Raw genomic sequence first — 22,536 nt, 5'->3', positions numbered from 1 at the left:
ATTATAACAAATAATGAAATGAGGACCTCTTGATGGAGATGTAATTGATACAACCTGTTTATAAAGGACAGTATGACAGTATCTGACAATTGAAAAATTACATATTCTTTGATCTAGCAATTCTCTTAGCCTTTATTTACTAATGATACGTTCAGTTCAGTGGCTCAGTTGTGTCCGACTGTTGGCAACTGTGTGAACTGCGGCACGCCAGGCTTCCCTGTCCATCACCAACTCCCGGAGCTTACTCAAACTCATGTCCATCGAGTCAGTGATGGCATCCAACCATCTCACCCTCTGTCACCCTCTTCTCCTCCTGCCTTCAATCTTTCCCAGCATCAGGGTCTTTTCCAATAAGTCAGTTTTTTTGCATCAGGTGGCCAAAGTATTGGAGTTTCAGCTTCAGCATCAGTCCTTCCAATGAATATCAGGACTGATCTCCTTTAGGATGGACTGGTTGGATCTCCTTGCTGTTTATGGGACTCTCAAGAGTCTTCTCCAACACCACAGTTCAAAAGCATCAGTTCTTCGGTGCTCAGCTTTCTTTATGGTCTGTCTCACACATCCATACATTACTACTGGAAAAACCATAGCTTTGACTAGATGGACCTTTGTTGGCAAAGTAACATCTCTGCTTTATAATAGGCTGTCTAGGTTGGGCATAGATTTTCTTCCAAGGAGCAAGTGTCCTTTAATTTCATGGCTGCACTCACCATCTGCAGTGATTTTGGAGCCCCCCAAAATTAAGTCTCTCACTGTTTCCATTGTTTCCCCATCTGTTTGCCATGAAGTGATGGATGGGACCAGATGCCATGATCTTAGTTTTCTGAATGTTGAGTTTTAAGCCAACTTTTTCTTTCTCCTCTTTCACTTTCATCGAGGCTCTTTAGTTCTTCTTTGCTTTCTGCCATAAGGGTGGTGTCACCAGCATATCTGAGGTCATTGATATTTCTCCCAGAAATCTTGATTTCAGCTTGTGCTTCATACAGCCTGGCATTTTGCATAATGTACTCTGCATATAAGTTAAACAAGCAGGATGACAATATACAGCCTTGACGTACTCCTTTCCCGATTTGGAACCAGTCTATTGTTCCATGTCCAGTTCTAACTGTTGCTTCTTGAGCTGCATACAGATTTCTCAGGAGGCAGGTCAGATGGTCTGGTATTCCCATCTCTTTAAGAATTTTCCACAGTTTGTTGTGATCCACACAGTCAAAGGCTTTGGCATAGTCAATAATAATACATACGTAAGTATATATATCTGTGATGTTCCTGGTGGCTCAGAGATAAACACTCTGCCTGCAATACAGGAGACTTGCAGGAGATGCAGGTTTGATCCCTGGGTCAGGAAGATCCCCTGGAGTAGAAAATGGCAACCTACTCCAGTATTCTTGCCTGGAAAATCCTATGGACAGAGGAGGCTGACAGGCTGCAGTCCACAGGTCGCAAAAGAGACCTGAATGAGCAGCTGTAAACAATAACAAAATAACATGTTTGTGTATACAGATGTAGATGTGGACATATCGGTGTTGATTGTAACAGATTATAGCTATTAAAAATGGAAGCAGCCTGTATATCTTTCAGTAGAGGACAAACTAAATAAATGTTGACTCTTCCATATAGTGAAATGCTAGATATATTGAAAAAAATGAGCTCCAGTAGGGAAAAATTATTAAGATTTTATTAATAAAACCATCATGTTCGTGTAAATAAAAAAGCTTGTATTCAAATATCATGATACGTTTTGCTGGGAAGCCTAGAAAGAAAATCTCTTTAGAGGAAATCAGTTTTTGTGTTTATTTTAAAATATTTCAGTGTAAACTTCCATTCACCAAACTGGTGTATATATATACACACACATACATATATATATATACACACATGTATACAAATATATATAATTTTTTAAATAACATATAAGGTTTTTTAACTTGTCTTTCATCAGAACTTTGACATTTTTACCCCATTATCTTCTGGTTTTAAATATTAACCAGTAATAAGTGGCATGGAAGTCTGTTACTTTTACAAGGTCTTTTCATTTCTTGGAGGAAATCTTCACTTCCCCTCTTTTAATTCTCAACGTTTCAAAATTTTATTTAGGTGTCCAAATATAGGTCTTTTCCATTCAATCTGAAGTTTTTTATGTCATTTAAATTTGGGGAAATTTTCTACTGTTTTTTCAATTATTTCCTCCCCATCCTTGTCTCTGATTTTGTCCTGTGTAACTCCTGATACACGCTGTTGGATTAGATTCCATATTTTAAGTATTCTTATATTTTCTGTCTTTTCTTCTGCATTTGAGAGTTTACCTTGACTTGATTTTCCAGGTTAATAATTTCAACCTTATTCTATCATTTAGTCCGCTGTTTGATTTTTTTTTTTTAATTTAACTGTATTATTTTTAGTTGCCAGGTACTTTTTCTTCTTGAGTTGCTCCATTTTCTCCCTCCTTAGTGGCCCGTTCCTTTATGCGTGCAGTAGCCTCTCACATGGTTTTGAGAATGCTAATAAATATAAAATTTTAAAGTTCTGTTCTCAGCACCTTCTGTTTCCCCTGTAATTTAGTTTGTTCAATTTTGTCCCTTGTCACTGTTTTCTTCAGATGTCTGGTGATCAATAATGGTTGGTTTATATTTACAAATGAGGGACTGCATTGATTAATCCAGAATATCTATCTGTTGAGAATTTCCTCTGTAGTTGTGTAGGCTCTCCCTCATTGCACTTCTGGAATGGTGGGCTTTGCCTTCAGATACTTAGGCAAAAAAACTGGTGAGCAAGCTGAGAACCCTCAAATAGCTAAATTGAAAAGGAGGAATTTACCCTGGAGTTGGAACATATTTGTGCAAGTTGAAAGAACAGAAGGGGAGAAGGGTGTGCCACCCCTAGAAGTGTTAGGCAATGTGGTGAGGGGAATTTTTGGTTGTCATAATAACTGAGAAACACTACAGGCATTTGGTAGAGAACAATCCTGTGCAAAAAGGGTTACACCAATAGTTTCTTTTTAAATTTTATTTTTAATAGGAGAATTAAAATATGAAAGTGAGAGTCGCTCAGTCGTGTCTGACTCTGTGACCCCATGGACTGTAGCCCACCAGGCTCCTCTGTCCATGGAATTTTCCAGGCAAGAATACTAGAGTGGGTTGCCATTTCTTTCTCCAGGGAATCTTCCCAACCCAGGGATTGAACCCACGTCTCTTGTGCCTTTTGCATTATAGGCAGATTCTTTACCATCTGAGCCACTAAGGAAATCCCAAGAGTCTTCTCCAGCACCACAATTCGAAAGCATCAATTCTTTGGCACTCAGCCTTCTTTATGGTCCAACTTGCACATCTATACATGACTACTGGAAAAATCATAGCTTGACTTTACAGACCTTTGTTGGCAAAGTGATATCTCTGATTTTTAATATGCGGTCTAGATTTGTCATAGCTTTGCTTCCAAGGAGAAAGTGTCTTAATTTCATGGCTGCAGTCTCCATCCATGGTGATATTGGAGTCCAAGAAAATAAAATCTCCGCTTGTGTATGGAGGTCCTTAATTGCTGTGAGTGGCTACCCATCCACTGTGCCTGCCCTTTTCTTTTATTGGCTCAAAGCTTAGATTTTTTTTTTTTTATAGGCTTCTTTGGGAAATACGGTTCCACGTTGTTTTAAGGGTTTAAACATTAATTATAAATTCAGGATTTTCAATAGGGTGAACTCTTTGGTGGTTTGCACTGGGATGCCTTCCACTGGGTGTCTCGCCAGTCTCATCATCTTACCATCCCACCACCCCCACGAAATAAAAGAGCTAATCTTTTACTCATTTCCGGTATTCACTATGTTAATAATGCACTAGAAGGTATTGTTCCAGGAGTTTCCATGTATTATTTAGTTGCACCAGCCCTGTAGGATAGATACTATTGCCATCCCCCACTTAACAGATGGAGGAAACTGACTTGGAGGAGTTAATTCATTTACTCTGGTTTTCAGAAATAATTAAGCGGTAGTGTCCAGGCTTTTAACCACTATACTGTATCACTTAATTCTCTGATTCCTCAATAGTGTTATCATCATACTTTATTCACATATTTACACATTGTGGTCTACTCTGCTAGATTTAGTTTTTGAAGGAAAGACAACTGTGTCTCTAGTCTCTTCTGTATCTGTGGGCTTCCCTGGTGACTCAGCTGGTAAAGAATCTGCCTGCAGTGTGGGAGACTTGGGTTCAGTCGCTGGATTGGGAAGATTCCCTGGAGAAGGGAACAGCTATCCACTCCAGTATTCTGGCCTGGGGAATTCCATGGACTGTAAAGTCCATGGGGGTTGCAAAGAGTCGGACACAACTGAGCGTCTTTCACTTTCACACCTGGTCTGTGAGCACTCAGCTAAGGTTAAGTTAACTGAGCACAAAGTTTAACTTTCTTCTCTGATGCATTATAACTAGATTAGAATTTCAGGATACTGTTTTGAGAGCTAAGGTATTGACTACATGATGTCATTTTGTGGAGAAGAATTGTTTTTATTGACTTAAGGATTTAGATGAACTCTTGCTGTCATGGTGAAACCAGCCAAGTGAATATTGTGTCAAAATTTAATCATAAAGAATCCTGTTTTGATCCGAATTTCTTTCTTTTTAACTTTTATTTTATATTGAAACATAGTTGATTAATAGTGTTGTGTTAGTTTCAGGTGTACAGCAAAGTGGTTCAGTTACACGTATATTAGTATCTGTATCTTTTCTTTTCCAAATTATTTTCCTATTTAGTGTATTACAGAATATTCAGTAGACTTTTTTATGATATACAGTAGTTTCTGCTTGTTAATCTGTTTTAAATATAGTGTGTACATATCAATCCAAACTCCCAATTTATCTAACTCCCACCTTTCCCCACTGGTAAATATGTTTAATCTCTAAGTCTGTGAGTCTTTTCTGTAAATGTTTATTTTTATGTTTTTTGAAAAATATTCCATATATAAGTGAGATTATATGGTATTTGTCTTTCTCTGGCTTAGTTCACTTAATACGATAATCGCCAGGTCCATCCATGTTGCTGCAAATGGCATTATTTCATTCTTTTTAATGGCTGAGAAATACTCAAATGTACCACATCTTTATCCATTTCTTTGTCCGTGGACATTTAGGATGCTTCCATGTCTTGACTATGGTAAATAGCACTACAGTGAATATTTGGGTACATATATCCTTTCAAACCATGCTTTTCTCCAGATACATGCCCAGGAGTGGGATTGCTGGATCATATAGTAGCTCTATTTTGAGTTTTCTAAGGAACCTCTGTATTGTTCTCCATAGTAGCTCTACCAATTTACATTCACACCAACAGCATAGGAGGGTTCCCTTTTCTCCACACCCAGTCCACATTTAAAGTTTGTACATTTTGTGATGATGGCCATTCTGATTGATTTGAGATGATGTCTCATTGCAGTTTTGATTTACATTAGTTTTTTCTCTAATTAAGTAGCAGCACTGAGCATCTTTTCATGTGCCTCTTGGCCATCTGTATATCTTCTTTGGAAAATTGTCTATTTAGTTCTTCTGTTTTTTGGTTGTGTGGGTTTTGTTTTGTTTTCTGATATTAAGCTGCATGAACTGTTTGTAAATTTTGGAGACCAATCCCTTGTTAGTCACATCATTTGCAAGTATTTTTTCCCATTCTGTGATCATTTTGTGTGTGTGTGTGTGTGTGTGTGTGTTCCTGTGCATAAGCTTTTGACTTCCAACTGGGTGCCACTTGTTTGTTTTTGTTTTTATTTTCATCATTCTTAGAGGTAGATCAAAAAGATATTGCTGTGATTTATGTCAAAATGTTGTTCTGTTTTCCTCTAAGAGTTTGATAGTATCCAGTCTTACGTTTAGGTATTTAATCCGTTTGGAGTTTGTTTTTGTGTGTTTTAAGAATGTTCTAATTTCATTTTTTTTTTTTTTGCATGTAGCTGTCCAGTTTTCCCAGCACCACTTATTGAAGAGACTGTGTCTCCAGTATTGTATAGTCTTGCTTCCTTTGCCATAGATTAATTGACCAGAGGTGCTCAGGTTTATTTCTGAGCTTTCTATCCTGTCCATTGATCTATATTTCTGTTTTTGTCCCAGTACCATACTTTTGATAACTGTGGCTTTGTGCCTAAAGTCAGGGAGCCAGATTTCCCCAGCTCCATTTTTCTCTCTCAAGATTGCTTTGGCTATTTGGGATCTTTTGTGTGTCTATGCAAATTGTTTTGTTCTAGTTCTGTGGAAAATGCCATTGGTAATTTGATAGGGATTGCATTAAATCTATAGATTGCCTTTGGTAAGTATAGTCATTTTGACAGTATTGATTCTTTCAATCCAAGAACATGGTATATCTTTCTAACTGCGTCATCTGTTTCTTTCATCGCTGTCTTTTTTTTTGGAGTGCAAATCTTTTGTATCCTTTGGTAGGTTTATTCCTAGGTATTTTATTCTTTTTGCTGTGATGGTAAATTGGATTGTTTCTTTAATTTCTCTTTCTGGTCTTTCATTGTTAGTGTATCGAAAGGAAAAGATTTCTGTGTATTAATTTTGTATCCTGCAGCTTTACTGAATTCATTGCTGAGCTCTGGTAGTTTTTTGGTAGCCACTTTAGAATTTTCTTTGTGTAATATCATGTTGTCTGTAAAGTGACTGTTTTACTTCTTTTCCAATATGGATTCTTTTTATTTCTTTTTCTTCTCTGATTACCATGGCTAGAACTACCAAAAATATGTTGAATAAACGTGATGAGAGTGGATATCCTGTCTTGTTCCTAATCTTAGAGGAAATGCTTTCAGTTTTTGACTATTGAGTATGATGTTAGTGGTAGATTTGTCATATATGGCATTTATTATATTGAGGTATGCTCTTTCTGGGCCTTCCCTGGTACTTCAGATGATAAAGAATCTGCCTCTGGTGCAGGAGACCTGAGTTTGATCCCTGTGTCAGGAAAATCCCCTGGAGAATGGAATGGCTACTCACTCCAGTATTCTCGCCCGGAGAATTCCATGGACAGAGGAGCCTGGCTGGCTACAGTCCATGGGGTCGCAAAGAGTTGGACATGAGTGAACGACTACACTTTCACTTTCATGTTCCCTCTCTGCCCACTTTCTGGAGAGTTTTTATCATAAAAGAATGTTGAATTTTGTCAAAAGCTTCCTGCATCTATAGAGATGAGCATATTGTTTTTATTCTTCATTTTGTTGATGCAGTGAATCACAGTGATTGATTTGTAGGTATTGAAAATCCTTGCGTCTTGGGGATAAATCACATTTGATCGTGGTGCTGGATTTGGACTGCTGTTATTCTCTAGAGGATTTTTGCATCTGTGTTCATCAGTGACACTGGCCTGTGATTCTCTTTTTGTGGAGTCTTTGTCTGGTTTTGGTATCAGGGTAATGGTGACTTCATAGAATGAGTTTGGAAGTATTCCTCTGCAATTTTTAAAAATAGTTCCAGAAGGATAGGTGTTAACTCTTCTCTAAATGTTTGATAGAATTTACCTGTAATGTAATCTGGTTCTGGACTTTTGTTTGTCAGTTTTTTAATAACAGTTTCGATTTCATTACTTGTGATTGGTTTGTTCATATTTTCTCTGTCTTCCTGATTCAGTCTTGGGAGATTGAACCGTTTTAAGAATTTTTCCTTTTCTTCCACGTTATCCATTTTATTAGCATACAGTTGCTTGTAGTATTAATAGTCTCTGATGGAGAGGGAAGCGTGGCGTGCTGCAGTCCATGGGGTTGCAAAGAGTTGGACACAACTGAGTGACTGAAACTGACTGATCCTTTGTATTTCTGTGGTATCCACGTTAACTTCTCCATCTTCATTTTTAACTACGGTCATTTGAGCTCCTTTTTTTTCTTGATGAGTGTAGTTAAAGGCTTATCAATTTTGTCTCTTCAAAGAACTAACTTTCAGTTTCATTGATCTTTTCTGCTTTCTTCGCATCTCATTTATTTCTGCTCTTACCTAGATGATTTCTTTCCTTCTACTAACTTTGGGTCTTGTTTGTTGTTCTTTCTCTAGTTGCTTTAGGTGTAAGATTGGGTTCTTTATCTGTGATTGCCCTTATCTCCTGAGGTTAGATTGGGTTCTTTATCTGTGATTGCCCTTATCTCCTGAGGTAAGGTTGTATTGTTACAAGTTTCCCTCTCAGAACTGGTTTTGCCACAGCCCATCGGTTTTGGATCATTACGCTTTCCTTTTCATTTGTCTCTAGGTATTTTTAAATTTTCTCTTTGATTTCTTCGGTGATCCATTGGTAATTTAGCATAATGCTTAGCCTCCATGTGTTTGTATTTTCTTAGCTTTTTTTTCTTGTAGTTGATTTATAATCTTATAGTGTTGTCAGAAAAGACACTTAATATCATTTCAGTTTTCTTAAATTTACTGAGGCTTGCTCTGTGGCCCCAGCATGTGATCAGTCCTGGAAAATGTTCCATGTGCACTTGAGAAGAATGTGTATTCTGCTGCTTTGGGATGAAATGCTCTCTAAATATCAATTAAGTCAATCTGATCTAATGCGTCATTTAAGGCCTGTATTCTCTTATTGATCTGTCTGGATGATCTATTGTTGAAAGTTGGATCTTAATAGCCCCCACAATTAATGTATTATTGTTGGTTTCTCCTTTTATGGTTATTAATTTGCCTTGTATATTTTGGTGCTCCTTTGTTGGGTGCATATTTACAATTGATTTATCTTCTTAGATTGATTCCTTGACCATTATGTATTGTTTTCTTTATCTTATAACATCTTTATTTTAAAGTTGTCTTTTTTCTGATATCCATATCACTACTCAAGCTTACTTTTGATTTCCGTTTGCATGGGATACCTTTTTCCGTCTCCTCAATTTCATTCTGTGTGTGTCCTTAGATCTGAAGTGGTTTTCCTATAGACAGCATATATATGGGTCTTATTTTTGTCTTTATTCCACTTGTCTGTATCATTTGGTTGGAGCATTTAATACACTTACATTTAAGGTAATTATTGATATGTATGTTCTTATTGCCATTTTATTAATTGCTTTGGATTTGTTTTTCTAGCCTTCCTCTTTTGTCCTCTTGTGATTTGATGACTAACTTTAGTGTTCTGTTTGGATTCCTTTTTCTTTTTTGTGTGTATATCTAGTAGATTTTTGGTTTGTGGTTACTAGATTTTTATATAGCTGCCTATATATCAGCAAGATTGTTTTAAGTTGCTGGTGTTTTGATTTCAATTGCATTTCTAATGCCTTGCATTTGTGTTCTCCTCTTCTCACAATCATTGGTTTTGATACCATATTTGTGTGAGGATGACTTCCTACCATTATGTTTGCCTTTACTAGTGAACTTTTATTAAATTTTATTAATAAAATTTTTATTTTATGTCATTTTACTGAATGATACTGTAAAAAGTTAGAAATATGTTTATGTGTAAGTAGTGCTTCTATAAAAGTTTGCCATTTTAGTAGACTAAACATTGAAAAGATAGCATTTCTACCTTTGTGGCTTATTATACAGTTTGTAGAAAGTTAATAGCTTTTGCTTTGTAAACTATACCATATTTATCTGATTCTAAGTTTTATATAGAAGTTTTATTTATAAATAACAATATATAACTTGAAAGTGAAAGTGTGTAAGTGTTAGTTGCTCAGGCATGTCCAACTCTGTGTGACCCCATGGACTGTAGCCCATCAGGCTTCTCTCCATGGAATTCTACAGGCAACAATACAGGAATGAGTAGCTATTTCCTTCTCCAGTGGATCTTCCCAATCCAGGAATTGAACCCATGTCTCCTGCACTGCAGGTGGATTCTTTTCGTTTGAGCCACCAGGAAAGCTCATATAACTTGAAAGCTATACTTTATTTTTGGTAACAGAAAAATGTTCAGTTCAGTTCAGTCGCTCAGTTGTGTCTGACTCTTTGTGACCCCATGAATCGCAGCATGCCAGGCGTCCCTGTCCATCACCAACTCCCAGAGTTCACTCAGATTCACGTCCATCGAGTCAGTGATGCCATCCAGCCATCTCATCCTCTGTCGTCCCCTTCTCCTCCTGCCCCCAATCCCTCCCAGCATCAGAGTCTTTTCCAATGAGTCAACTCTGCATGAGGTGGCCAAAGTACTGGAGTTTCAGCTTTCACATCATTCCTTCCAAAGAAATCCCAGGGCTGATCTTCAGAATGGGCTGGTTGGATCTCCTTGCAGTCGAAGGGACTCTCGAGTCTTCTCCAACACCGCAGTTCAAACTCATCAGTTCTTTGGCCCTCAGCCTTCTTCACAGTCCAACTCTCACATCCATACATGACCACAGGAAAAACCATAGCCTTTACATTTTTGTGATTGAAACTCTGTTACTGAGAACTGGTGATGTACCACACTGTGGGCTAGATGCTGGGAATATATATTTGAACAGGACAGATAAGATTTTTGTGCTTATTACTTAAGAGTTTAGAAAGAAAACTATACACTAAATAAATACTTATCAACGTCATTTGTTTTATCAGAGTTATAAAGCTTAGACTACTACAAAAATGTGCATTAGAAGAATTTACCCTAATTGGAGCCTCCAAGGACATATAGGAATTTTGCTCCCGAAGGACCTGTATGAATTAAGTACACAAAGGTGGTGTTAAGTTGGGAGGAGTTGTTTGCATCAGGACAGGGGATAGATTGTGTTGGCTAAAGCCACAAAGGGTGGTGCAGATTGTTGAATTTAACAATGTATTTTAAAGACTTAAGGGCCATATAATTTACATTGTAATAAATATCTTGAGGGTGAGAGGTGTGTGTGTGTGTGTAGGAAGCTCTTGTGTGTGTATATGTGTGTGTATGTGTGTAGAAAGCTCTGATATAGTCGGGGCAAAACCCACTCCAGTGTTCTTGCCTGGAGAATCCCAGGGACGGGGGAGCATGGTGGGCTGCCGTCTGTGGGGTCACACAGAGTCGGACACGGCCGAAGTGACTTAGCAGCAGCAGCAGCAGCAGCAGGACTCATGATGGGAACAAATTTTTTTATTCTAGAAATATTTAGGAGGTAGAATCTACTGCTTCCTTTACTCCAGTTTCTATTCCTACCATGTCCAAACTTTCAAATATTTTTGCTATTTTATTTCTTTTCTTCCCTCTTTATTCTTATGGGTTTTTTTTTTTAAAAAAAACTTTATTATTACTTTGCTTCTGTTTTAATAGAGATTCTAGAGGGAAAGACTATAAACTTAAGTAGTCAATCTACCATATTTAACTGAAGCCTACCCCCCACTGATTTGAAATGTCACCTTCTGCATATATTAAATCCTATTTAGCTTGTCAGGATTTCTCTGTTGCTGTGCCAATACCGCACCAGTTTAATTTATAGTGTTTTTATATGTGATAGCACCAGCACCTTCTTTACATCTGATTTTTTGCAAACATATTGGGTGGGTTTACATATTTTCTCTTTTAAGTTAAATTTTAGAATAGGTTTACCCCAAAATCCTTTGGAATTTGTTAGGATTTATTCATTCATTTTTTTTGTATGAAATGTTTTGGAGAGAATTAATATTTTTATAGAATTGGATTGTCCTATGCCAGAACATGGTCTCTTCATTTATTTATTTTAAATGTCCTTTATGTGTGTGTGTGTTAGTTGCTTAGTTGTTTCCGACTCTTTGCAACCCCATGGACTGGAGCCTGCCAGGCTCCTCTGTCCTTGGAATTCTCCAAGGCAAGAATACTGGAGTGGTTTGCAGTTCTCTTCTCCAGTGGATCTTCCCTACCCAGGAATTGAACCCAGGTCTCCCACATTATAGTCAGGCACTTTACCATCTAAGCCACCAGGGAAGCCCAAGTATCCTTTCATATATTTATCCCATGTCTATCTGAACATTTCTATTTTAGCCTTATTTCTTATTTGTAAATTTTGTTGCTGTCATGAATGTAGTTTCTTTCTCTCAGTGATGTTTTTAAATTGGTTTTTACTGTTATTTAGAAAAACTTTTGATTTTTCTGTATTGCTCTTGTGTCTAGGAAGACACAAGTCATACTCATAACTAACTTCAATAATTTTTCAGCTGATTCCTTAGTCTTTCTCCTAAGTAGATAGCTATAACCTGTGTATGTTTGTTTGTTTTGTAACATCTTTCTACATTGACTAAAACGTTCAATAAAGGTTTGAAAAATAGTAATCTTAGTGGATATTCTTGTCTTCTCCTTGACTTTAATGGTGAAGCTTCTGACATTTTTCCATTAAGGATAATGCTTCATACAGATTCTGATATAAAATTATTCTGGTTTTCTTCTAGTCATGTTATGGTAAGATTTTCCATTAGAAATTTTAAATTTTCATGTATTTGAAGCATTGAGGGTGGTATACTGTCATATATATTAAATTATATTATATATTTCTTAAAGTTAAACTGGGCTTCCTAGGTGGCTCTAGTGGTAAAAAATCTGCCTGCCAATGCAGGAAACATAAAAGACATGGGTTTGAACCCTGGGTCAGGAAGATCCCCTGGAGGGAGGGCATGGCAACCCACTCCAGTATTCTTTCCTGGAGAATCCTATGTACAGAGGAGCCTAGCGGGCTACAGTCCATGGGGTAACAAAGAGTTGGACATGACTGGAGCTACTTCTCACACATGCACGCACAATGTTAAATTATCTTTACATTACTAGGATAAACTGCGCTTGTGTATTGTTATTTTTAAAGACATTGTTAGATTCAGTTTGCTAATATGTTGTTTGGGATATATGCATATATACTCATACGGAGTTTAGTATTAATATATACTTTTTATTGAATTTTGAAATCCATATACAAGTCGGAAAGCTTTTGATCTTTTCCTGTGTTTTGCTTTAAAATGTGAGTAAATCTCTGTCTTGAAGGTTTGATACAACTTATTCTCAAACCTATCTAGGCCTAATGTCTTTTTTAAATGGTAGATCTTTGAAAACCTTTTGAATTTCTTCCATTATGATCTGTTTCCATTTTTAACTTTATCCTAAATTTCAGTAATTGACATTTCACTAGAAAATCCCTGCTTGACTACATTTTTAAAGTTGTTCGTTGTGTTTTCTTTTGACTCTTTGTTATGCCTGCAGTTATTTTTTCATTACACTTCCAAAGTTATTTGTGTCTTGTCTTCTATTAGTCACACTAGCCAAGTATCAGCCTTTTTTTATTCACCTTTAGAAACAGCCAGCGTAGTGATCAGATCTATCACTTTTTTTTCCCCCTAGGATTAATTTCTGCTTTCCTTCTTAATTTTTTCTCCTAGTTTTCGTGATCCATAACAGGTTTTCCATGCTTTTTCTCTCATTGCCCTTTCTAGTGGGAAAATTCTTCACTTTGATTCTTGCAATCCCACTCCTAACCCCGCCCCCCACACACTAATTTAATTTAATCTTGTTCTTTCTTTTGCTCTTTCTTTTTTCTTTCTCCCACCTTCTCCCCACCCCTTTTGAAAATAACCTCCTAGTAAGAAGTAAGCCTGTTTCTTTGCAGTTAATGTTTCTTGATATTCAGTTCAGTTAGTTCAGTCACTCACTCATGTCCAACTCTTTGCAAACCCATGAACCACAGCACACCAGTCCTCCCTGTCCATCACCAACTCCTGGAGTCCACCCAAACTCATGTCCATTGTGTTGGTGATGCCATCCAACCATCTCATCCTCTGTTGTCCCTTTCTCCTCCTGCCCTCAATCTTTCCCAACATCAGGATCTTTTCAAATGAGTCAGCTCTCCGCATCAGGTGGCCAAAGTATTGGAGTTTCAGCTTCAGCATCAGTTCCTCCAATAAATACCCATGACTGATCTCCTTTAGGATGGACTGGTTGGATCTCCTTGCAGTCCAAGGGACTCTCAAGAGTCTTCTCCAACACCACAGTTCAAAAGCATCAATTCTTCAACACTCAGCTTTCTTTATAGTCCAACTCTCACATCCATACATGACTATTGGAAAAACCCATAGCCTTGGCTAGACAGACCTTTATTGGCAAAGTAATGTCTCTGCTTTTTAATATGCTGTCTAGGTTGGTCATAACTTTCCTTCCAAGGAGTAAGCGTCTTTTAATTTCATGGCTGCAATCACCATCTGCAGTGATTTTGGAGCCCAAAAAAAGAAAGTCTGACACTGTTTCCACTGTTTCCCATCTATTTGCCATGAAGTGATAGAACTGGATGCCATGATCTTCATTTTTTGAATGTTGAGCTTTAAGCCAACTTTTTCACTCTCCTCTTTTACTTTTATCAAGAGGCTGTGTAGTTCTTCACTTTCTGCCATAAGGGTGGTGTCATCTGCATATCTGAAGTTATTGATTTTTCTCCCGGCAGTCTTGATTCCAGCTTGTGCTTCTTCCAGCCCAGCATTTCTCATGGTGTACTCTGCATATAAGTTAAACAAGCAGAGTGACAATATACAGCCTTGACGTACTCCTTTTCCTATTTGGAACCAGTCTGTTGTTCCATGTCCAGTTCTAACTGTTGCTTCCTGACCTGCATATAGGTTTCTCAAGAGGCAGGTCAGTGGCCTGGTATTCCCATCTCTTTCAGAATTTTCCACAGTTTATTGTGACCCACACAGTCAAAGGCTTTGGTAAAGTCAATAAAGCAGAAGTAGACGTTTTTCTGGAACTCTCTTGCTTTTTCAACGATCCAGCGGATGTTGGCAATTTGATCTCTGGTTCCTCTGCCTTTTCTAAAACCAGCTTGAACAGCTGGAAGGTCATGGTTGACGTGTTGCTGAAGCCTGGCTTGGAGAATTTTGGGCATTACTTTACTAGCATGTGAGATGAGTGCAATTGTGCAGTAGTTTGAGCATTCTTTGGCATTGCCTTTCTTTGGGATTGGAATGAAAACTGACCTTTTCCAGTCCTGTGGCCACTGCTGAGTTTTTCAAATTTTCTGACATATTGAGTACAACACTTTCACAGCATCATCTTTTAGGGTTTGAAATAGCTCAACTTAAATTCTATCACCTCTACTAGCTTTGTTCATAGTGATACTTTCTAAGGCCCACTTGACTTCACATTCCAGGATATCTCGCTCTAGGTGAGTGTGAGTGATCACACCTTTGTGATTATCTGGGTGAAGATCTTTTTTGTACAGTTCTTCTGTGTATTCTTGCCCCCTCTTCTTAATATCTTCTGCGTCTTTTAGGTCCATACCATTTCTATCCTTTATCGAGCCCATCTTTGCATGAAATGTTCCCTTGGTATCTCTAATTTTCTTGAAGAGATCTCTAGTCTTTCCCATTCTATTGTTTTCCCCTATTTCTTTGCATCAATTGCTGAGGAAGGCTTTCTTATCTCTCCTTGCAACTTGGTAAGTTACATTCTTGCTTTTAGTTTTCATGTTTAGTTATTCTACTTTTGTTCATATTTGTAATTGAAGGGTCTAGATTAAATATGTTAATTTTTCTCTAGTTTAAGTAGGAATCCCATTTGTATGTCATTGAATCTAGCTTCTGATTAGAGTCCATCCTCTTGTAATAGAGGAGGAGGAGTGGAACTTGTAGGAAACTTACCTTCTGAGTTTTGGGACTTTCCTTACTTCCTGGAATCTCTGAGTAAATTGGGACACTTCCCTGCTTCTCTGGATCCAGCTCAGCTTCGTAGCGTTCTCACTATATGAAACAGCTTTCTGTTTCATGTATTAAGATTTTACATGTAAGAGTTGCCTTATGGTAATCCATGTTAGAGTGCTTGTTATAGATCTAATTAATGTTTTAATAGTTTATAAGGTTAATTCTCTCATTGCTCCTTGTTATAATTTTTGCATATTTTCTTGTGTATCTTTGATATGCTTTTAGGATGACTTAATTAAAAAGAACTATTATATTTTTGATAGTTCATGTTATTAGATAACTAATTTATAAGCCAGTGAATTGGCTTGTTAGGGGCAATTGTTTCTTCACACTGTCCAATAATATCCCAACAAGTGAGGGAGATGGGATTCTGCCAGGTGTTAGAACATTATTTATTTTATTCACAGCAGAGTATGGAATGAAGGGCAGATGCTTTCAAGTTTGACAACCTGGTGCAACTGGAGCACCAGGGTGGATCGTTCCACACCCGCACTCACCATTTCACCTAACCTCCTCACCAGTTTCTCTCTGCCTTTCCTGCCTGTCAACTCTGAGACACCCAAAACCCAGTTTTCACTCAAAAGGGGAAGACAGGGAAAGTTCCAAGACCCCTCACCTCAACTCTCCCCTTTCTGATTAAATAACCTGGAACAGGGTGGGTAAACTAAGTGAGAATTTTTTGATAGGAACATTAAGAATGATATCTGAATTCAACTCCAGAGAAGAGCTCTACCAGGGGACAGTAAAGCCTTAGCAGATGTTCTGAAACTGCTCATAAGAAAGTGCTGGAGAGTGGTCCTCCAGGTATAAGCTCTAAAATCTCTGGACTCAGTGGGGCTTCAGCTGGTCCAGTCTGGGCCTTCAGAATCAGATGACATGGGGCTGCCTGGCAAGCAGAGTGCAGTTGATCTGTCTCAGTCTTCATGAGAATCCTTCAGTTCCATCACAGAGTACTCCCCAATGTGTTATACGGTTGACCCTTCAACAGCACAGGTGGTTAAGGCCACCCACCCTCTGCACAGTGGAAAAATCCCCCTAAACTGTCTCTGCAGTTCCGTGTTGGCAGATTCAACTAGCAGCAGATGTTTAGTACTCTAGCACATATTTCTTGAAAATAATCCACATATAAGTGAACCTGAGCAGTTAAAATCCACGCTGTCCACTGTAGTTTCCTTCAAGATCTTCGGTTTGAGGAAGCGTATGTTTACTCTTCTCACTGTAGCGGAGGTGTGTCACCTGTTGGTTGTTGGGCCTCTGGGTTAGGTTTTGGCTACTGACTGAGAGCTCCCACTTTCAGATTTGACCACAGGCACTAGCTCAGTCAGGACCTCCTGATAGTTTGGGTACTCTTTCTGGCCACAGAAAGAGTCCTGTGTCCCATAGGCTGTCTCAACCATCCAGCAAGGTACCAGTGAGGGCTTTGCATACACCCTTGAAAAGAGTGTTAGTGTTTCAGAAGATGTAGCAGATGGAATCCAAAAATCTTGCCCATTAAGGAATACGGATTCTGGCCGTCAGCTTGAAGTAGGTTTTCAGAGACACAGATGGTGGCGAGGTTTCATCCTGTACAGATAATTGTAGCAGTTCTGACTTCCAGCTGTAGCAGTCTTGGACCATCCTTCATGAGGAGGCAAGGTTTGCACTTGATATCCCAGAGTCTGGGATAGTCAGATATCATCTCCTCTTTGAAGTCTTTGGGGGCATGAGGCCTCTAGGGATATGAGGTCAATTTCAAGATTTCATTGTGAATCTCATGATTTACTTTTTCTCAAAAATTAATAGCAGTACAAATACCAGATTCTTGTCAACCTTAACCAGCACACCATTCCCCCAGACTGGCTTTCCTAACCTGTGCTGAACTGCAGCAGTTTACCCCACCTTCTTGCCTTCTCAGCCCAAGTTCCCTGGAGCTCACCGTCCAGGTCATTTCCCTAGTGAACTGGGGGAAGACCAAGCCAGGCTTGGCCTGAAAACATGGTTATTTACGAGATCTACAGTAGTTTTCTTAAGTAAAAGTGAAAGTCACTCAGCCGTGTCCAACTCTTTGCAATCCCATGAACTATACAGCCCATGGAATTCTCCAGGCCAGAATACTGGAGTGGGTAGCCTCTCCCTTCTCCAGAGGATCTTCCCAACCCAGGGATCGACCCCAGGTCTCCCACATTGCAGGCGGACTGTTTACCAGCTGAGCCACAAGGGAAGTCCAAGAGTACTGGAGTGGGTAGCCTAGCCCTTCTCCAGGGGATCTTCCTGACCCAGGAATCAAACCAGCATCTCCTGCGTTGCAGGTGGAATCTTCACCAACTGAGCTATCAGGGAAGCCCAGTTTTATTAAAGCGCTATTAAATATACAAATTAGTTTGGGAATGTTTGGCAACTCTAAATTCCCTTTTCACAACATGGGATATGACTGGCTTATAAGTTTTTATTTAGATTTCATATATTAAAAAATCAGTAACAACTTATAAAGATCTTCAAAATAACCAAGAATATATTTCACAGTCTCTGCCACTTTTCTTCCGGTTTAAGCATAAAATATAAAAATTTAAGCATTTCAAGAACCAATATAGAAGATATATTAAAAAAAAATCTTCTACACAACTGGCAGTTTTAACACCAGCTAGATATTTGATGATATTAAGGAATTATTGTTATTTTATTAGATGTGCTAACAGTATTGTTACATTATTTTAAAAGAGTCCTAATCTTTTATACATAAGCACTCAAATATGATATCTGGGATTTGCCTCAAAATTAACATAGGACAGAAAGTGTATAGGAGTATGAAACAAAATTGGCCATGAGTTGCTAATTGTTAGAGCTGATAATTATTGGGTTTGCTATAGTATCTCTTTTTGTATATGTTTGGAGTTTTCCATAATAAAAATAAAGACAAATGTAGAATGTCCAAAGAAAGAAAAAAGTCCTCATAAAAAAAAAAAAACTCATGAAAAGTAGAGCTGACTACATTTATAGTCACAGGTGAAAATATTAATACTTCTGAAGATTGTTGATTCTGTTGTTCCCTGCCCAGAGTACACTTTGGACCTCAAGCAAAATTATGAAGTAGACTTCGCTTATATTCTTTATTTCCTAGTGTTGACTTCATCTTAACTCCATATCAGTTTCCTTTCTGCTTGTTGTAGATGCACATTTTTTCTCCCATTCAGCTCTTTAATTCTGAAATTGTAACTTACTTCTTCCTACTGAGTCAGAGACCTAAAGATGAAGCTGTCCCAATTAAAGTGCAAGAGAAGACTGCTTGGGATAGGGTTTAGGAAGGTAGAAGTTGGGAGTAGTTCTGATGTTTGAGCATTTGGAAAAGTTACTGATAGAAATGTGAGAAGTCTGTTGGAATATTGTGGGGGGAAATTTGTAGGAGTCCTATATGAAAAGCACTAACTGTTGATTTTATGTAAAAATTGCCAGTCTGGAAAGAGGGAAAGGTACAAGCTATACTAGTACGATTGGCTAGTACTATTCTAACAAAAATAAATAATGCCTAAAATGAGCATGTCAAAAAGTAGCAGTATTAGCATATTATCCAGAGATATAGTTACGATTAAAAGAAACTGCAAATTCAGTGTAGTCACTTATGGATGGGATCATTTAGGAGGGAGTCTGACAGCATGGAACAAAGAACTACTCTATTTTATTATAAGCAACTTAGTAATACAGTGTCTTTTTACAATGTTTGTTTATTTTAATAAAAATATTTTAAAAAACAAACTACAATATGAGTATACTTACTCTAAAGATGCATCGGGAAAAAACTTATTAATAAAACTAATCTGAATAAAATTAAGACTATGATTTTGAATGTACTAGGAATCTAGCTTCACCTTCTTCAATGCATATCCAGTTGCCCCAAATCATTTTTTGAAAAGGCTGTTCTTTTCTCCTTTGAACTATCTTACCACTCTTGTTGAAAATTTATTAACCATAAAATGGGTTTATTTATGGACTCTCAGTTATCTGTCTATATTTATGCTGGTATCACAGTTTAGATTACTACAGCTTTTTAGTGAGTTTTAAAATTGTGAGTCTTCCAGCTTTGTTCTTTTTGAGGATTGTTTGGCTCTACTGGATTTATTGTATTTCCGACATGAATCCACTTATCAACTTCTACCAAAAAGGGTGGGGGAAACTGAGATTTAAATAGGGACTGCATTAAACCTATCTATCAATTTGAGGACTATTGCCATCTTAACAATATTAAGTCTTCTAATCCATAAAATTTTATATCTTTTTATTTATTTGTCTTTAATTCTTTCAGTGATATTGTTTCACTGTAAAATCTTGCACTTCTTTTGTTACATTTGTTTCTAATGATTTTATTGATTTAATGCTATAGTAAAAGGAATGGTTTTGTTAATTTCATTTTCAGAGGGTTCATTGCTAGTGTATAGAAGTACAAATGATTTTTGTACTTATTTGCAACCTTACTGAACTCATTTATTAGCTCTAATAGGTTTTTTGTATATATTCCTTAGGATTTTCTGTATATGAGGTCATATCATTGGCAAAAAGGGGAAGTGTCATCCGTTTTTTATCTGGGTGCCTTATTATTTTGTTTCCTGGCTGCCATGGCTAGGCCCTTCAGTACAGTGCTGAGTAGAAATGGCAAGGGTAGCCATCCTTGCCTTGCTCCTGATCTGTGGCAAAGCATTCAGCTTTTCATCATTAAGTGCAATGTTAGCCATGGGATTTTTGTAGATGCTCTTGAGCAAAGGAAAATTTCCTTCTGTTCCTAGTCGAAATTTTTTTTTTATCCTGAAAAGGTATTTGATTTTGTCAAATGCTTTTTCTTTGCCTGTTGAGATACCATGTGGTTTTGTTCTATTAATAGTGTATGTCATTGATTATCATATGTTGATGAGCTATGCTGTACTCCTGGGATAGATTTTACTAGGTCATTGTGTACGGTCCTTTTCATATGTTGCTGGATTCAGTTTGTTAGTGTTTTATTAAAGATTTTTGCATCTGTGCTTATAAAGGATATTGGCTGTAGTTTTCTTGTGATGTCTTTGTCTGAATTTAGTTTCAGGATCTCACAGAATAGTTGGAAAGTGTTCCTTCCTCTTCTACATTATTTTTCAAGTTTGTAAAGTAATGATTTTAGTTCTTTTATGTTTAACAAAATTCAGTAGTCAAGTCATCTGATTCTGGGCTTGTTGGAATGAAATTTCTTGTTTACCTAATCTTTTTATTTTGTTTTTAATTGGTTTCTTAGAATTTTGTGTTTCTTAAGTAATTTTTTAAAATATGAAAAATAGAAAGTATAAACTTCTAAGTATGTATTCAGTTCAGTTCAGTCGCTCAGTCTTGTCCAACTTTTTGCGACCCCATGAATCGCAGCACGCCAGGCCTCCCTGTCCGTCACCAACTCCCGGAGTTCACTCAGACTCACGTCTGTATTAGATAGTCTGATAAAGCCCCAAACTGCATGTAAAAACCTGTCCTGTTGCTAATTCATGGGAAGGCAATTTGAAATTTATACTGTTTAACAGTTCAGTTTTTCTAATGTGTTTTTCAAGAATGTTTATTGTTAATGTATTTTTATTTGATTTATTTTAAAATCATATTTCATAATAGCTTGGAATTTAAGGTTTGCTTCTGTTTTTTTAATACTGCTTTTATCTCAGCAGCAATGCAGCAAGTGTTGGATAACCTTACGGAGCTGCCCTCATCTACGGGAGCAGAAGAAATAGACCTAATTTTCCTCAAGGGGATTATGGAGAATCCTATTGTAAAATCACTTGCTAAGGTATATTGATTTATTCGTAAGATAACTAAATTCTTTTTAAATTGTTTTTACAGAGGTCTTTTCAGATTAGTGTTTTAGAACCTAAGTGAGGTATAACTTAGGCTTAGTTAGCAAATGATAACAGTTAACAACTAATGAAATCTTACTTTACGCAAAAATCGGACTATTTTGCCTTCTCTATTGACTTTAAAGTTTTAGGGAAACAATAACTGAACAGTTGTATTATAATGGAAGTCTGTGAAAAGGAATCTGATTTTGTCTCCGTTTTCAACAACAGCAAGGTACTGATTTCCTTCTTTTTTGTTAGACCATATACCTGTTTTTCAATTTAGTTCTTGACTTCCTATAACTAGTTCTTTTTGAAAATTTTTTTTATAACTGGATATTTTATATCCAGTTATATTTCCATAGTCAACTCTGTAGTAATCATTTTTACTCATCCAAAAATACAGTTTTACAACCATTTTTGGTTTTATTTCAATTACAGTGTTTCCCACAGTAATTTTTATAAATCTCACTAAAATTTAGTGTATTAACTGTTTCACAACCCTGCCCTCCCATTCTTCAGATGATTTCTTGCTTTTAAGAACCTATGCCATACACTGTCTCTGACCTTTTCTTTCCTTTATTTTTTAAATAAGATATTGAATATAGTTCCTTTTGCTATTCAGTAGAATCTTGTTATATCTCTGACCTTTTCTTCATGTAACCATCTTGTCATTCCTGGAGTGTTGATTTTTATCCTCTCCTGAGATCATTTTTTGTAGCATAGTCTATTACTTGTTTTCTTCTAAGACTTCTGAAAAATCATACTTTTCCTAAGTGTTCTAATAGTAAGAGTGAGTTAGTGATGCAGTTCTTCATTTTATTCATAAATGTAATCATTCTAAGGTCACATGATAGGAAGGCTTTGGTTCCTAAGTAGAAACTAATCCACTTACAGATCACCCAACTAGAATTTTTATTTTAGTCATGTTTAACTGCAGTCTTTCCAAAATTTATTAGGTATTACTTTAATAATAATATATAAGATATAATTTACCTTCAGATTTAAGTTTCTTGTCACAAATATCAATCACTATCCTGTGTTGAGATAAATACTTCAGTTTCTTAGAGATAAGTAAGTTAAGTGTTATCGCTCAGTCGTGCCCAACTGTTTGCAACCCCATGGACTACAGCCCACCAGGCTCTTCTGTCCATGAGATTTTCCAGAGAAGGATACTGAAGTGGGTTGCCATTTCC

At 37.1% G+C, this 22,536-nt stretch overlaps 1 protein-coding gene across 10 annotated transcripts in view; it reads left to right on the top strand.

The window, feature by feature from the left end:
- The window catches only part of PALS2 (protein associated with LIN7 2, MAGUK p55 family member), a 120,473-nt gene that overhangs the window by 39,439 nt on the left and 58,498 nt on the right, over positions 1 to 22,536 (top strand). For 6 of the 10 annotated variants that reach the window (XM_069588171.1, XM_069588165.1, XM_069588174.1 and 3 more), the window contains exon 2: positions 21,176 to 21,294. In XM_069588171.1, coding sequence (XP_069444272.1) covers positions 21,178 to 21,294 — 117 coding nt within the window. In that variant the 5' untranslated portion in view covers positions 21,176 to 21,177. Of the gene's footprint in view, positions 1 to 21,172; positions 21,295 to 22,536 lie in introns of all 10 variants that reach the window. The other 4 variants (XM_069588173.1, XM_069588167.1, XM_069588175.1 and 1 more) reach the window with 1 other exon arrangement.

This window comes from Ovis canadensis, chromosome 4 (assembly GCF_042477335.2).
Source record: "Ovis canadensis isolate MfBH-ARS-UI-01 breed Bighorn chromosome 4, ARS-UI_OviCan_v2, whole genome shotgun sequence".
NCBI classification, from domain to species: Eukaryota; Metazoa; Chordata; class Mammalia; order Artiodactyla; family Bovidae; genus Ovis; species Ovis canadensis.
The sequence above is the reverse complement of the archived record's forward strand: the minus strand, read 5'-3'. Positions and strand labels throughout refer to the sequence as shown.